Source organism: Amblyraja radiata, chromosome 35, assembly GCF_010909765.2.
Source record: "Amblyraja radiata isolate CabotCenter1 chromosome 35, sAmbRad1.1.pri, whole genome shotgun sequence".
Taxonomy (NCBI): domain Eukaryota; kingdom Metazoa; phylum Chordata; class Chondrichthyes; order Rajiformes; family Rajidae; genus Amblyraja; species Amblyraja radiata.
Window position 1 is genome coordinate 6,992,476 of NC_045990.1, and position 17,993 is coordinate 7,010,468.

Below are 17,993 nucleotides of genomic sequence, written 5' to 3' on the forward strand. Positions count from 1 at the left end.
CATGCTGAAAATCTTCACGAGTCTTCACGAGCTTACCGCGTTTCCCGAGTACCTGCCGTTAGCGTTACAAGCCGCTAAGAGACGTCCCGAGCTCCGACGTACGCGTGACGTACATTCTACGTGCTCACCACGAGTTTGATTTTTTTTTTAAACTCGGGAGAGCTCTTGAATGAGCTCGGACAGTGGGACAGCCCCTTAAGGCTCCAACGTAGATCAAAAACGTTGCCCTCTTTCCCCAACATTAGTTCTGGTTGAAGAAGAAAACTTTGGGTAGCTTCTCCTGAACTGAACAAGGACTCAAGATGAAAGTTGACAGCGTTTTGCATGGGAACTGATCCTCTGCTCCTTGATTTGTTGACTCCTGGCAATTTGGCCTCATTGGCGAGAGGTGATTGAGTGATCGACAATATGGTTTAGCCCCTCCGCGGGTTACAGAGCTCTGTTGCTTTCAGACTGAAAGGGATGTTTTAGTTTTAGTTTGAGAGATACATTGCGGAAACAGGCCCTTCGGCACACCGGGTCCGCACCGCCCAGCGATCGATCCCTCCATATTAACACTATCTAGGGACAATTTACATTTTTGTTTTTTTTTTTTTTTTTTTTTTAAATTTTAATTTTGTTAGAAGCAATTGTACACGGATAAAACGTTCGGCATCCACAATAATTTTTTTTACATTTACCAAGCCAATTAACCTACAATCCTGCACGTCTTTGGAGTGTGGGAGGAAAGACTTGAGTGTGGGAGAAAATCCATGCAGGTCATGGGGAGAACGTGCAAACTCCGTACAGACAGCACCCGTAGTCAGGATTGAACCCGGGTCTCCGGCGCTGCAAGCTCTGTGAGGCAGCAACTCTACCGCTGCGCCACTATGCCGCCCAAAGGGATGCTGCTTGTCTGGGGGGGTGATGTGTACGATGTTGTCTGAAGTGCTTCATTTTGTATTCGCAGGGTGGATGGACGACGGTGGTCCCTTGCCTCCCTGCCGTCATCAGGATATGGGACCAACACGCCCAGCTCCACCGTGTCTGTAGGTGACACCACTTTCACTTCAACCATTGAACCTGCAGAGGGAAAGGATGCACTGAGATCCAGTGCTGGTTGTTCTCTCCATTGCAGCGACCACAACACAAGCTCTCAGTTCTACCTTTGTAAACGGCAACGGCATATTTATTTATTCATTGTGTTGTCCAACTTATGCTGGAGTGCCGTCACGCAAAGGATGTGACTACATTCGAGAGAGAGTACAGGAGGCCAGTAACATATAGACCAAGGTTCTGCAGATGTTCTACATGGATAGGACAGGTTTGGAGGAATATGGACCAAGCGCGACTGGTATAGCTGGGACATGTTGGCCAATGTGGGCAAGTTGAGCCGAAGGGCCTGTTTCCACACTGTATCACTCTGTGACTCTATGTGTTTAGGAGATAGATGGAGATACAGCATGGAAGCAGGCTCTTTGGCCCATCATGATCACCCATTCATACGAGTTCTGTGCTATCCCACTTTTGCATCTTACGCACTAGGGGCAACTTACAAATGCCAGTTAACTTGCACACCTGCGCATCTTTGGAATGTGGGAGGAAACCGGAGCACCAGGTGGAAAGCCACATGGTCGCAGGGAGAATGTACAAGCTCAGGACAGGCAGCACCCATAGTCAGGACCAAACTCGGGTCCCTGGCGCTGTAAGGCAGCAGCTCTACTGTTGCACTGCTGTGCCGCCCAGCACATTATCCCACGCACACACTAGGGACAATTTGCACTACAACCAAGCCAATTTACCTACAAACCTGCACGTCTTCGGAGTGTGGGAGGAACCTGAAGATCTCGGAGAAAACCCACGTGGTCACGGGGAGAACGTACAAACTCCGTACAGACTGCGCCCGTAGTCGGGATCGAACCCGGGTCTCCGGCGCTGCAAGCGCTGTAAGGCAGCAACTCTACCGCTGCGCCACCGTGCTGAGGGGTGATCTTCTGCAGTGTATAACAGATGTGCGATTGCACAGAGTTTTAAATCTAGGCAAGGGCGATCATAAACTAAGGGGCATAGATTTAAGGGGAGAAGGAATAGATTTAATAGGAACGTGAGGGGCAACTTTATCCACACAGAGGGTGGTGGATATGTGCAACGAGTTGCTCATTGAAAGTAGTTTACATTTCAATAACATTTAAAAGGAGTTTGGACAGGTATATGGATTTGGAAGAATGTGGGCCACACACGTGCTTAGTTTGGACATCTTGGTCAGCATTGGTGATTCGGGCCGAAGGGCCTGCTTTTCCGTGCTGTATGACCCTAAGAGCTTTGAAGGACTGAATGGCCTCCCCCTATGCTCTTACATTGGTCTGGTTGGAGGGAGTGAGGTGGAGGGCAAGCGGAGAAACATGAGTCCATAGGGTCCAACAATGGAGGGCAGTCAATGATGGTGTGGGCGGCCACCACGAGAGGAGATGAAGGGAGGGCAGATACATGGGGGCCAAGCTTTGGGCACTGGGGCCTGGTTTATCCCCCCCCCTCACTTGGACCTTGTTTCTCTCTGCAGTCTTCCTGCTCGTCACAGGAGAAGCTCCACCAGTTGCCCTTCCAGCCCACCGTGGATGAGCTGCACTTCCTGTCGAAGCACTTTGGCAGCACTGAGAGCATCACGGACGATGATGGTGGTCGGCGCTCCCCGGCCATCCGCCCGCGCTCACGGAGCCTCAGGTCAGTAACCCCCTACGGCGCTCCCCCACCCTGACTGCCCCAGGGCGCTGGAGCTGACACCATTTTGATGATGCTGTGACGATGTTTGAAAATAGACAATAGGTGCAGGAGTCGGTCATTCGCCCATTCGAGCCAGCACCGCCATTCAATGTGATCATGGCTGATCATCCCCAATCAGTACCCCGTTCCTGCCTTCTCCCCATATCCCCTGACTCCGCTATTTTTAAGAGCCCTATCTAGCTCTCTTTTGAAAGCATCCAGAGAACCGGCCTCCACCGCCCTCTGAGGCAGAGAATTCCACAGACTCACAACTCTCTGTGAGAAAAAGTGTCTCCTCGTCTCCATTCTAAATGGCTTACTCCTTATTCTTAAACTGTGGCCCCTGGTTCTGGACTCCCCCAACATCGGGAACATGTTTCCTGCCTCTAGTGTGTGCAAGCCCTTAACAATCTTATATGTCTCAATGAGATATCCTCTCATCCTTTTAAACTCCAGCTGCTCCATTCTCTCAGCATATGACAGTCCCGCCATCCCGGGAATTAACCTTGTAAACCTACGCTGCACTCCCTCAATAGTAAGAAGCAAGATTGGCTCTGGTCGAGAGCTGCCAGGGACATGTTGGGTCCTGGTGAGATCGCACCTGAAGCATTGTGTGCAGTTTTGCTCTCCTAATTTGAGGAAGGACATCCTTGCTATTGGGGGAGTGCAGCGTAGGTTCACCAGGTTAATCTCCGGGATGGCGGGACTGTCATTTGATGAAAGAATGGGTCGACTGGGCTTGTATTCACTGGAATTTAAAAGGATGAGAGGGATTCTTATAGAAACATATAAAATTCTTAAAGGATTGGACAGGCTAGATGCAGGAAAAATGTTCCCGATGTTGGGGGCGTCCAGAACCAGGGGTCACAGTTTAAGAATAAGGGGTAGGAAATTTGCTACTGAGATGAGGAAAAACTTTTTCACCCAGGGAGTTGTGAATCTGTGGAATTCTCTGCCACACAAGGCAGTGGAGGCCAATTCACTGGATGTTTTCAAGAGAGAATTAGATTTAGCTCTTAGGGCTAAAGGAATCAAGGGATATGGGGAAAAAGCAGGAACGGGGTACTGATTGAGGATGATCAGCCCTGATTACATTGAATGGCGGTGCTGGCTCTAAGGGCCGAATGGGCTACTCCTGCACCTGTGTCTATTTCACATCTCGCCCAAAAGATGGCACTTCTGTTGGAACAGTTCTCCCTCCGCACTGCACTGGAGGGGGGAGGAGATGTGGCTTTGAAGTCCCTGGGCAGGGACTCGATCCCTCAACCTTAAAGATGAGAGCAGCACCCAAAATGGCACAGTTTCACGCAAGTCTAGTGTAAAAGCCAAGGTCCTTCAGGATAATGGAGACACTGCAGATGCTGGAATCGTGAACAAAACACCAAGTGCTGGAGGAACTCAGTGGGTCAGGCAGCATCTGTGGAGGGAATGGACAGTTGCCATTTCAGGTCAGGACCCTACTTCAGGATAAGGCTTCCGTGACAACAATGGCCTCCCTCGATAAATTCCGTGAATTTTCCTCAATAGGCTAGGATACGTTAGGATAGGAGAGGTTGAGATGGATTGTGCAAAACGCAAAGTGCTGGAGTTACTCAGCAGGTCAGGCAGCATCTGTGGAAGGAACGGATAGATGATGCTTTGGGTCTTCAGATTGGACTGTTGACAGTCCATTTCCTCCTCAGATGCTGAGTTCCTCCAGCATTTTTTTCCCCCCGCTCGATTCCAGCTTCTGCAGATTCTTGTGCTGACCAATAGATCGCATCTACTTAAGGAGACTTAAGTATAATGATCCCCTGTTTGATATTAGAGACACAAGGAACTGCAGATGCTGGGTTACCAAATAAAACACAAAAGCGCTGGAGTAACTCAGCAGGTCAGGCAGCATCTCTGGAGAACACGAATAGGTGTTCAGATGAAGGGTCCCAACCCAAAATGCCACCTATCTATGTTCTCCAGGGATGCTGCCTGACCCGCTGAGTTACTCCAGCACTGTGTGGGTGTTTTTTTCCCCACTTTTTGTTATTCTAGTTTTGGGTCAATCAGCCAATTTGGGTCAATTGGGTTAAAGTGGTCCATTTTCTGGTAACTCTTCATCTTGTAATTTCTTGTGTGCGTGCGCGTCCCAACTCCATTTTCTAGTCATGGTACCCAGCCCCTGGTTACTGAATTGCTCACCAGCCTTTCATAAAGCTGAACACCTCGAGACAACACATCCCATGGAGACTATCTGAAATCAGATGCGGAGGTTTTCCGAGCGGGTTTGTTGCCCAGAACTAACCTGTGGCTTTCGATCTGTTACAGTCCCGGGCGATCTCCTTCCTGCTACGACAATGAGATAGTTATGATGAACCATGTCTACAAGGAACGATTCCCAAAGGTAGGTGGACAGAGGAAGTTGCCCCTGGGGCCCATTGTGTTCATCTGACTTCTTTGACGATGTCCAGTTTTGGTCACTCTGCTGCAGGAAGGGTCTATCAGCTGGAAAGACTTGAGAGAAAGATTTACGGGAAAATAATACCAGGACTCGAGGGCTTGAGCTACAGTGGGAGGTTGGGCAAGCTAGGACTTTCTTCCTTGGAGCGTAGGAAGCTTATTGATGCGTGGTTTGTGCTGCCAAACATAAAGTTATTAGGCATTTGGACAGGTATTTGTATAGGCGGTATGGAAGGATGTGTTTCCTTGGGATATGGGATTGGCTGCCTGTTGTTTATAGGATATACTAGAGTAATGTTTCCTAAAGCACAATGAGCAATGGGCTGGAGGAAATATAACATTTTGATGGATGACTTTTTAGGCATAGATGCAGTAGATAGTTAAAATCCTATAGGTGTATAAAATCATGAGGGGATTAGATAGAATAGAATGCCTTTTATTGTCATTCAAACAGCTTGGTTTGAACGAACATGCATTTCTACAGTCTTAGGGTGAATGGAGATAGTCTTTTACCCAGGGTAGTGGAGTTGGGAACTAGTTGTGGACTCAGGTCACAGATTGGGTGGGATGTCACCTAGCAGAGGACTGAGTGGCCTCTTCTGCATTGCAAAGCTTCTGGAGAGTCTGAGACTTCTGAGAGATTTCTTATTGTCAGTAAGGAAGTGACGACCTTGTACATCAATCCAAGTTGAATGGGGAGGGCGGGAGTGGACAGGTGCCATTTGAGGTCAGGGCCCTCCTTCATGACTACGCCTCCATGATGACATTATAGGAAAGATATTATCAAGCTCGAAAGGGTTCGAAGAAGATTTACGAGGATGTTGCCAGGACTAGTGAGTGTGAGCTATAGGGAAAGGTTGAGTAGGCTGGGTCTCTATTCCTTGGAGCGCAGGAGGATGAGGGGTGATCTTATAGAGGTGTATAAAATCATGAGAGGAATAGATCGGGTAGACGCACTGAGTCTCTTGCCCAGAGTAGGGGAATCGAGGACCAGAGGACATAGGTTCAAGGTGAAGGAGAAATGATTTAATAGGAATCTGAGGGGTAACTTTTTCACACAAAGGGTGGTGGGTGTATGGAACAAGCTGCCAGAGGAGGTAGTTGAGGCTGGGACTATCCCAATGTTTAAGAAGCAGTTGGACAGGTATATGGATAAGACAGCTTTGGAGGGATATGGACTAAACTCAGGCAGGTGGGACTAGTGTAGCTGGGACATGTTGGCCGGTGTGGGCAGGTTTCCACACTATATCACTTTAATACTCTATGATGCTGGTGGAATGTTACGTCGGGAACTTGAAATGCATTTCTCCGCACACGGTGGTGAATCTTGCGATGGGCTTCCTACTGCAGGCCACCGCGCAGATGGAGGAGAGGCTGCAGGAGTTCTTCACCGTCAACGCGCCGGAGAACGTGCTCCCGCTGGGGGACGGAGTGCTCAGCTTCATCCACCACCAGATCATCGAGATGTCCCGGGACTGCCTGGACAAGTCTCAGGATGGGCTCATCACCTCCCGCTACTTCTATGAGCTGCAGGAAAACCTGGAGAGGCTGTTGCAGGACGTGAGTCCATTCATAGAAACATAGAAACATAGAAAATAGGTGCAGGAGTAGGCCATCCGGCCCTTCGAGCCTGCACCGCCATTCAATATGATCATGGCTGATCATCCAACTCAGTATCCTGTACCTGCCTTCTCTCCATACCCCCTGATCCCTTTAGCCACAAGGGCCACATCTAACTCCCTCTTAAATATAGCCAATGAACTGGCCTCAACTACCTTCTGTGGCAGAGAATTCCACAGATTCACCACTCTCTGTGTGAAAAAGCATTTTCTCATCTCGGTCCTAAAAGACTTCCCCCTTATACTTAAACTGTGACCCATTGTTCTGGACTTCCCCAACATCAGGAACAATCTTCCTGCATCTAGCCTGTCCAACCCCTTAAGAATTTTGTAAGTTCCTATAAGATCCCCCCTCAATCTTCTAAATTCTAGCGAGTACAAGCCGAGTCTATCCAGTCTTTCTTCATATGAAAGTCCTGCCATCCCAGGAATCAGTCTGGTGAACCTTCTCTGCCCAGTTTAGTTCATTGTCACCTGTAACGAGGTTCAGTGGAAAGCTTGTGTCACCATACGCCCGTCACCAACAAACACATACACGCAGCAATCTGGCAGTCAGAGCATTGAGTGTAAGAGTCAGGAAATTATGTTGTAGCTTTATCGGATTTGAGTTTAGTTTAGTTCAGAGATGCAACAAGGAAACGCCTAGTCTACACTGATCAGCGATGCCCGCACACTAACACTATCCGACCCAAACTAGGGACAATTTTACATTTAGATCTAGCCAATTAACCTACAAACCCGTAAGTCTTTGGAGTGTGGGAGGAAACCAAAGATCTCAGGGAAAATCCACGCAGGTTACGGGGAGAACATATAGTCGGGATTGAACCCTGGTCTCCAAAGCTGCAAGCGCTGTAAGGCAGCAAATCTACCGCTGTGCCTCCGTGCTGAGTGGTGATTTCTACTGTGTATAAAATCATATACACAGATATGTGAATGCACAGAGTTTTAAATCTGTAGCTCCAGAGCTGGTGTTCCGGGTTGGAAATCCACTCCAGCAGCGGAGGATATTAAATTTAGTTTATTTAACAAAACCTGAAATAGAAAAGCTATTCTCAATAATGGGCAACCATGAACTTGCGACCTGCTGTCCTTGCGGAGTTTGCATGTTCTCCCTGTGACCATGTGGGTTCCCTCCAGGCATATTGTTTTCCTTCCACATCCCAAAGATGTGCGGGTTTGTAGTTCCGTTTAGTTTAGTTTAGAGATACAGCGCGGGATCAGGCCCTTTGGCCCACCGAGTCCGCGCCGACCAGCGATCCACGCACGTTAACATTACCTTACACACACTAGGGGCAATGTACATTTATACCAAGATAATTAACCTACAAACCTGTACGTCTTTGGGAGTGTGGGAAGAAACTGAAGATCTCGGAGAAAACCCACGCAGATCGCAGGGAGAACGTACAAACCCCGTAGAGACAGCGCCCGTAGTCAGGATCGAACCTGGGTCTCTGGCACTGTAAGGCAGCAGCTCTATCACTGTGCCACCGTGCCACCCAATGTAGGTTAATTTGTAGGTTAATTGGCCTCTGCAAATTGTCCCGGGTATGTGGGGAGTGGATGCAAAAGTGGGATAACCCAGAACTGATATGAACGACCGATCGATGGTCAGTGTAGACTCATTGATGCATTAACCACTAACCAACTTGCATGTGAGGTTCCCTCACCCTAGGGCGGCACGGTGGTGCAGCGGTAGAGTTGTGCCTTACAGCGCTTGCAGCGCCAGAGATCCAGGTTCGATCCCGACTACCGCCACTGTCTGGACGGAGTTTGTACGTTCTCCCCGTGACCTACGTGGGGTTTATCCGAGATCTTCGGTTTCCTCCCACACTCCAAAGACGTACAGGTTTGTAGGTAAATTGGCTTGGTATAAATGTAAATTGTCCCTAGTGTGTGTAGGACAATGTTAGTGTGGTCGGCGCGGAGCTGGTGGGCCGAAGGGCCTGTTTCCGCGCTAAACCCTAATCTCTAAACTAAACCCTCACGTTGATCGGTGTGATGCAGGATAGTATGAACGTGACCAACATCTCTATTGTCCCCCCAGGCTCACGAGCGGTCGGAGAGTGCGGAAGTTGCCTTTGTCACACAGTTGATGAAGAAGTTGCTCATCATCATCGCAAGACCTGCACGCTTACTGGAGTGCCTGGTGAGTCTGCGCTGCTCGCCAGAATTGCAACAGGAGTGGTCTGAAGAAGGGTCTTGATCCGAAAAGTCACCTATTCCTTTGCTCTATAGATGCTGCCTCACCCGCTGAGTTTTTTTTTGTCAACCATCGATTTTTCCAGCATCTGCAGTTCCTTCTTAAACAGGGATGGTGTTGCTCATTTGTTGCATTACCCAGTGACACTACCCAGTAGTACAATCAAAACGGAGTCTTTGGCAGGGTAGATATTGGCCTGGGATCACGTGAACCGTGACAAGCAACCCCTGGGTAGACCTGATTGCATAGACTTCACACTGCACATAAGCATTGAATGCCGTAATAAAAAGGAACTGTGGATGCTGGCTTCTACCAAAGATAGACACAGAATGCTGGAGTAAGTCAGTGGGCCAGGCAGCATCTCTGGGGAAAATGGATTGGTGAAGTTACAGGTCGGAACCCTTCTTCAGACTGACCCAAACGTCACCTATCCATTTCCTCCAGAGATGCTGCCTGACCCGCTGACTTACTCCAGCATTTAGTGTCTAGCCTGAAAGGTCAGGGACCTAAATTACTAAATTACTAACTCCGCTTCCCTCCCCATTGATGCTGCCTGACCTGCTGAGCATTTACCGGATGTTCAGTTCTTATTTTGGTTGTTTCGAATGTCAGGCGTTAGCAAGTGAGTTGTAAGACAAATCATCTCCCCCCCCCCCCCTCCCCACCCCCCGTATCCCACTCCTCAACACAGCCCCAGTAGGGAGGGACAGTGGCGCAGCAGTAGAGCTGCTGCCCCACAGCACCAGAGACCCAGGTTCAATCCTGACCATGGGTGCTGACTGTGTGGAGTTTGCACGTTCTCCCTTTGCCCGCGAGGTTTACCTCCGGTTGCTCCGGTTTCCTCCTGCATCCTAAAGAGGTGCGGGTTAAATGGCCCTCTGTAAAATGCCCCTCGTGTGTTCAGTGCAGATGTAAACGTGGGACACGCTAACAGAAGCAACTCCAAGTCAAATACATTTGACAAAATTATTGCAGATACTAGTTTGCAACAAAAAAAAAGAGAGACAAAGTGCTGGAGTGACTCAGCAGGTCAGGCATCATCTCTGGAGAACATAAATGGGTGACATTTTGGATTCATAAGGAATAGGAGTAGAATTAGGCCATTCAGCCCATCAAGTCTACTCCGCCATTCAATCATGGCTGATCTATCTCTCCCTCCTAACCCCATTCTCCTGCCTTCTCCCCATAACCTCTGACACCCGAGCTAATCAAGAATCTATCTATCCCTGCCTTAAATATGTACACTGACGTGGCTTCTAAGGTTTTCTGTGGCAAATAATTCCACAGATTCACCACCCTCTGATTACTTAAAATTCCTCCTCATCTCCTTCCTAAACGGACGTCCTTTAATTCTGAGGCTATGACCTCTAGTCCTCGACTCTCCCACTAGTGGAAACATCCTCTCCACATCCACTCTATCCAAGCCTTTCACTATTCTGTACGTTTCAATGAGATCCCCCCTCATTCTTCTAAACTCTAGTGAGTGCAGGCCCAGTGCCAACAAGCGCTCATCATAGGTTAACCCACTCATTCCTGGGATCATTCTCGTAAACCTCCTCTGGACCCTCTCCAGGGCCAGCACATCCTTCCTCAGTTATAGGGGCCCAAAACTGCTCACCAAAGGATTGTGGCCATTCTTCAGAGGGGTTGTCGGGGGGGGGGGGGGGGGGGGGGGGGAGCTGGAAGGGAGAAAGGCCCGGACAAAGCCTGGCAGGTGATAGGTGTTTTATTTATTTTGATGAACTTGGTGTGAAAATCTCTCACAAACGCTCCTTATTTCCCCACCGTGCAGGAGTTTAATCCGGAAGAATTTTACCATCTACTTGAAGCTGCAGAAGACCATGCGAAAGAGGGCCATGGAATTAAGATCGACATCCCACGTTACATCATCAATCAACTGGGGCTGACTCGAGATCCCTTGGAGGGTAGGAACACATTGGTTTATTTTCGTATGTCCCCACAGCCTTGCAGTGGCCACATATCACTCACTGCACATATCAGCATCTGCAGTTCTTTGCTTCCACCTGCTAAGTTACCTGTCCTTGTGTTCTTTAACATAGAAATGGCTAACCTGGACACCTATGACAATGCCCGCCTCAATGCCCAAGAGTTGGTCGACTTGATCGATGTGAGTCATCTCAGACACAGTTATGTTTGTCTATGTTTCACTGATCTCAGTGTGTGTGTGTCTTCAGCTCTCTTATCGCCTCTATCATTTCTTCCAACCCTCTCGGGTCATGTTGTCCCTTTTGCCACTGTCTATGCCGCACCTCAGCTGTACATTAGCCCGCAGTTGTGCGGAGTTTATGTAACAGTGTAGAACTCTCCCAAGTCACTTCCACTCCGACCAAAAGTCCTCACCTTTAAACCTCTCCACAACCTCACTGACAATCCACACACAGTCAAACACAGCAAGGAAACATGCCCCCATGGACCCACTCATCCATGCCGACCAAGCTGTCCCATCCATACTAATCCCCACTTGCCCATCGATACTAATCCCCACTTTAAAGAATTGAATGAACGCAAGATGTTCAAAAGCCTGACCAAACTTAGCTTACTACCCAGCTGTGTGAATATTGACTTCTCTAACTTCAAGTAACTCTTGCTTTCCCTCTCTCTCCATCCCTCCCCCACCCTAGTTTCCTGACTGTCACCATCCTCCTGATTAAAATTTATTGATTGTGTGCCTCATGGTCACCTTCCCCTCAGCGAACAACGATCCTGGATCTCAGTCCCCTTTGATTTCTCGTTTTCACGCGTTATCCTTCCATATCTCTGTGTCTCCCTCTCTCCCGATTCTCAGTCTGAAGAAGGATCGCGACCCAAAACGTCACCCATTCCTTCTCTCCAGAGATGCTGCCTGTCCCGCTGAGTTGCTCCAGCATTTTGTGTCTATCTTCGACCAAACCTAGACGTTTGTTTTGCTACAGGGTCGTGCTGGAAAACCTACAAAGGCACCATCTGAAGAAGACTTTGACACCATCAAACTAATAAGTAATGGAGCATATGGGTAAGTTGGGTCAAGTTGGTGGCTAAAGGGTGATCCTGAGTTTGAACCTGTTATGGCAGCTGAAGAGTTTAAATGTCATTAGTTAAATAAATCTGGAATTAGGCAGGTAATAAATTGTCACAGACTAGGATTATCACGGATATATCTCAGGAAGGAAATCCGTGGTCCTTACCTGCTCTGGTTCTATATGTGATTCAGGATGTTGTTGGCACTTAATGCGAATATAGAAGATAGAACAGTTCCACTTACGTGTCCTTGGCACGCAAATTACACGACCTCGTCGTCGCATTGAGGCGCACGGGCATCGCGTGCCCGGTCCCACTGAGAAGCGAGGAGCGGTATGGAGTTGTGCACGGCATCGCGCGGCGCTTCGAAATGTTGTAGCGAACGATCGGGTAGATGGACAGAGTCTCTTGCCCAGAGTCGGTGAATCGAGGACCAGAGGACATAGGTTTAAGGTGCCGAGGAAAAGGTTTAATAGGAATCTGAGGGGTAACTTTTTCACACAGAGGGTGGTGGGTGTATGGAACAAGCTGCCAGAGGAGGGAGTTGAGGCTGGGACTATCCCAACATTTATGAAACAGTTAGACAGGACAGGTTTGGAGGGATATGGGCCATATGCGGGCAGGTGGGACTAGTGTAGCTGGGACATGTTGGCAAGCTGGGCCGAAGGGCCTGTTTCCACACTGCATCATTCTATGACTCTATGACTCCATTATAGTACAGCACAGGAACAGGCCCTTCAGCCCACAATGACTCTGCCAGACATGATGCCAAGAACTCTTACCTGACTGAACATAATCCATATCCCTCTATTCCCTGCATGTCCCTGTGCTTATCCAAAGGTATCTTAAACACCATTAATGTATCTGTCTCCACCATCTCCCCTGAATGTGGCCCACAGCCCTCTAAACCTTTCCCACCCACATATCTGTTCAAATTTGTTTTAAATATAGTTTCCACCTCCTTAGTTTTAGTTTAGTTCAGGAATACATCCCGGAAACAGGCCCTTCGGCCCGCCGAGTCTGTGCCGACCAGCGATCCCCGCACCTTAACACTACCCTACACCCACTCGGGACAATTTACAACTTGTGAGGGAAGAAACCGGAGCAACCAGAGGGAAACCCACGCTGGTCATGAGGAGAAGGCACAGCATCCGCACGAACAGCACCCACAGTCAGGATCGAACCCATGTCTCTGGCGCTGCAAGGCAGCATCTCTACCCCTGCACCACTCTGCAGCTCATTCTCGATACAAGCTACCCTCTGAGACAAAAAGGTACTCCTGAGGTCCCTCTTAACTCTCTCCCCTCTCATCTTAAGCCTGTGTCCTGCAGCTTTAGAATCCTCTCGCCCGGGAGAGATAAATAAAATAAATGCAATTGATTTTTAGGATGCGGAGATTATGTTGCAACATCCCACTGGATCTGTTCCTGGAATTGACATCGCATGATATCCCAATTACAACCATCCACTACGTATATATTTAGCACTAATAAACAAAAGCCTTGACTTGGGAGCATCCAAGTTAGTTTGGATTTTACTGGGAACTATATCCCAGATTGCTGCAAGCAGATTTATGGTGCATTTTTAATGCCTAGAGGCTCCAGGGCACACATGGTGCATTGGTAAGTGGAGCCCCTGTCCCACCTTGGAGACGGAGCGGATGTAACTCCTTGACATGAGGGAGCTGGTTAACGTTCGATGGCAACAGATGGCACAAACGTTGTGACCCAGAGGGATAGAATTTTGTACGACAAACACACAGAGTCCAACATAGTCCTTGAAATCAAGATGACGTCATGGAGAGATACATCTTCGTGATGCGCTGGGCCGTATCCTCAGTGATGTGACCTGGGGTCATCAGGTGTTTCGGGTCTCACAACATCAGACCCCAGTTGATCAGGCCCCGACTTGTGCCCCAGCAGCAAACGCCCACGGATCAGCCATCTCAATAACCACTCTGCAGGGGTTGGGAGACTCTAGTGCGTGGAGGGACTGGGCTCTGTGGGGGTGAGTCCGGGCCGGGCTCTTCCTGCGTCTCACCAGGTTCAAGGTCTGTGCGTGTGCTGCACCTCTTTCTCCTTCTCCGAGCATTTCATTCTCACCATACTTTCATAGAAACATAGAAAATCGGTGCAAGAGTAATAATAATAATAATAAATTTTATTTATGGGCGCCTTTCAAGAGTCTCAAGGACACCTTACAAAAATTGAGCATGTAGAGGAAAAACATGTAAGGGGAATGAAATAAATAGTAGAGACATGACTAGTACACAAAGTAAAGACAGAATTCAATACAAAACACAGCATGAGGCAATTAATGCACAGATGAAAAGGGACGGGGACGTGGGGCTAAGGATAGGCCCTTCGAGCAAGCACCACTATTCAATGTGATCATGGCTGATCATCCAAAATCAGTACCCCGTTCCTGCTTTCTTCTGATCTCCACCAGGATTCCATGTTCCCTGGCTGATTTTTTTTTGTTTTTGTTTATAATGAAAAATATTTATTCAAATATTAAATATTATTAAAAGTTTATTGTTTGTCATGTATTATGGTGGATGGTTCTGTCTTATTTTATACAGTAAAAAAAAACAGAACCCATCACCGTAATACACGACATCGATAAGCTATTATACAACTATCTTACACTCCTTGTCAAGGATGCTTTCCACCCCCCGCGGTGCCCAGCGGTCCCGGAAATCCCCCAGGGCACCAGTGGACAGCGTGTAGCCCCTCTCTAACACCATCCGGGCACGGAAGTCACCCCAGAAAAGGGGCAGGCAGCCGGCTCGGGCAGAGCCCAATGTTCCCTGACTGTTGGCAGAACAAGAGATGAGCAAGGAGGCATCAGCAATGGGTATTTCCGATGATGTCTTGGGACCTCATAGAGCGCAGAAAAAGTACAGCCCAGGAACACAATGTCTGTGCCGAACATGATGCCAAATCTTAGTTGCCTCGCTGACAGACAGAGTCCTGTCAATACCATACTGGTGTGGTAGATAGGACTGATCAATGGCATGAAGACAATTATGTCACATTGGCTGCATTAGAGTTTAATTCGACACCAAAATAAGTTGTACTCTTTCAGTAGAAGCTGGTTACTTTTGAATGAATGTGCTCTTGTTTTGTTTACAGTGCCGTATATTTGGTGAGACACAGAGAGACCAGGCAGCGGTTTGCGATGAAGAAGATAAATAAACAGAACCTGATTCTCCGAAACCAGATTCAGCAGGCATTTGTGGAGCGTGACATCCTTACGTTTGCCGAGAACCCGTTTGTTGTCAGTATGTTTTGTTCCTTCGAGACCAGGAGGCACCTCTGCATGGTAATGGAGTATGTGGAAGGTAAGTCAATGGGAGGCACATCCCTAATGGTTGGAAACCCTAGAGCAGGGGTGGGGAACCTTTCCATGTTGGAAGGCTGCATTAAGTTAGCTGCAATCTAATAAAAGCCCTGTCCCACGGTACGAGTTCATTCCAAGAGCTCTCCCGAGTTTGAAAAAAATCAAACTCGTGGTAAGCACGGAGAATGAACGTAGCGGGTACGTCGGAGCTCGGGGACGTCTCTTAGCGTTAACGGCAGGTACTCGGGAAGACTCGCTAACGGCAGGTAAGCACGGGAAGACTCGTGAAGATTTTTCGACATGATGAAAAATGTCCACGAGAGCCCCGAGTACCGACGAGTGGCCATTACTGTAAATCTCCGAGTTCGAATCAGGGCAAACTCGGGAGAACTCTTGGAATTAACTCGTACCGTGTGGGACGGGGGTTTAAGGCAGCATCCAAGAAACTTCAATTAGATACACTTAAAAATGTAGATTATTTTGTTAAAATAGCCCTCATGAATGACTAATGTTTTAATTGTGGCCGTCAGTCGGGGAGGATTATTTCGTTGAATCTTCTTTTACTCTTTGGTATTTTAAATACGTTCATTTTAAGATTAAAATTAAAATAATAATAGACGAACAGACATATTAATAAAAATAAAAGGATTTGTTCTACAAAATTTGGATTCATTCAAAAGGCCGCACTTAATGGCCTCGAAGGCCACAGGTTCCCCACCCCTGGTCTAGAGCTTTAACATTAGTGAACAAATACCGAATAGGCCTCTATAAATCTCCCCCTAGAGTGTAGGGATTGGATGAGAAAGTGGTAATCCACAGTGTATAATTAGTACATGTTGTTAAGGTCGGGGGGATTTCCCCCCGCCACGGGTCCCATGTAATCCCGTGCTACCTGCTCCGTGGTCGGATAGTCGGCGACTAAACCGTCTCCCCCACTTGGTTTGCCAGGTGAGGAGAGGGCTGTGGACCCTCAGCAGGACCAAAAACAAGACCTGTCAAAGGGCGGATGAGCTCCTAGCGAACCAACGGCCATCCGCACTTCAGTGGAAGTTGCGATCACTGTCGTACACGGCTTTGTGAGGAGTGATGATAAAGCACACACACACACACACACACACCTAAACCCTATACTTCCAGCGGCGGATGTCCGCAGGAACTGGAGTACAGAGTCGTGTGGTGCGTCCGTCATCGTTGCCGTCGGAAACCAGCACCACTGCATCGCTACTGTTTTCAATGATGATGATATGTTAAGGTCAACATGGGTCCTTGGAGTTGGGGTGAGGAACATAGAACAGTACAGCACAGAAACAGGCCCTTCGGCCCACAATGTCCCTGCTGAACACGATGCCGTTGAACAGACCTCCTCTGCCTGCACGTCACCCATATCCCTCCATTCCCTTGACTAATTAAGACTGATAGCTACCACACTTCCCTTTCCCACCCCCTCCTGCCCAGGTGTAATGGCTGCATGATACCATGTGGTTTAATGGTCCCAACAATCAAAGTGTGTAAATGAAACATCAGACCTCGTTCATACAATTGTGGGCTTCATTCTTCAGTTCAGACTTGCAATTAACACCTCCGATCCCAGTGGATGTAATCTTACAGGGAAAAGTACAGAGAGGAGGGAATTCTCTTTGAGATGCAAGATCCTACTGCGAACAAGTTTGTGCAGCCGAGCTTTTTATATTAGACAGAGGCAAGTTGCTGAATATAGATGCAGCAGACGAACCCTATTCACTCAGAGTCTTGCCTCAAGCGCTCTCTTATACAAAGTTGTGATTCATTATACAAGTGCTAACATATTTTTACTCTTGCAACCAACCCACAATCCTTGCGGTTTGGAGGGAGTGTGTACACACTGCATCTGTCAGAACATCGGATATTTACAAGCCTTTCATCTCCTCCAACTTGTTAAATTTGTGATCTGAATCTAAACTCACAGACCAGTTCCATATATTTTCTCCCACAAAAATCCAGGCAAGCTTAGTTTGACCATTTCTAGACACTTTCTAATATCCAGTTCATCGTGTTCTACTTCCGACAGCTGGGAAGGACAGGGCTCCAGCCAGCTGGTGGGCTGTGGGGAGGGTCAACAGACTCGCTAGTCGTTCTCACCTCGCACACATCTAACAAGGTCCTGCATCTTCCTTACTTTCTTGCACATCTTCCATTCAGTTGTTCTATATCTCTACATGAGCGTCTATTTAAGGCAGAGGTAGACAGATTCTTGATTAGAACGGGTGTCAAGGGTAATGGGGAGAAGGCAGGAGAATGGGATTTGGAGGCAGACATCGGCCATGATTACATGGCAGAGTGGACTCGATGGGCCGAATGGCCTAATATTACTCCTATAAATTGTGAACGTGAACTATGTCTCTCGTTTACCCTTCCCCCTGATTCTGAATAAGGGTCTCGACCCAAAACGTCACCTCTCCCTTCTCCCCAGAGACCCTGACTGACCCACGGAGATACTCCAGCTTTTTGTGTTGACCGTCAAGGTTCCAGTGAAATAGGATCTCGACACCCTGCTCGGTAGAGGTATCTTCCTCAACTCAGTGGACGGACGTCGATGGCGCATGTTGGGTCGGCATGGACAAGATGGGCCGAAGGGCCTGTTTCCCTGCGGGCTTCCTCAACAC

At 48.2% G+C, this 17,993-nt stretch overlaps 1 protein-coding gene across 1 annotated transcript in view; it reads left to right on the plus strand.

Annotated features, from left to right (window-relative positions):
* The window catches only part of mast1 (microtubule associated serine/threonine kinase 1), a 107,960-nt gene that overhangs the window by 54,613 nt on the left and 35,354 nt on the right, over positions 1-17,993 (plus strand). The window contains exons 6-14 of the mRNA XM_033050788.1: positions 950-1,028; positions 2,540-2,700; positions 5,041-5,116; positions 6,523-6,732; positions 8,836-8,937; positions 10,784-10,916; positions 11,052-11,119; positions 11,925-12,004; positions 15,144-15,352. Coding sequence (XP_032906679.1) covers positions 950-1,028; positions 2,540-2,700; positions 5,041-5,116; positions 6,523-6,732; positions 8,836-8,937; positions 10,784-10,916; positions 11,052-11,119; positions 11,925-12,004; positions 15,144-15,352 — 1,118 coding nt within the window. The remainder of the gene's footprint in view (positions 1-949; positions 1,029-2,539; positions 2,701-5,040; positions 5,117-6,522; positions 6,733-8,835; positions 8,938-10,783; positions 10,917-11,051; positions 11,120-11,924; positions 12,005-15,143; positions 15,353-17,993) is intronic.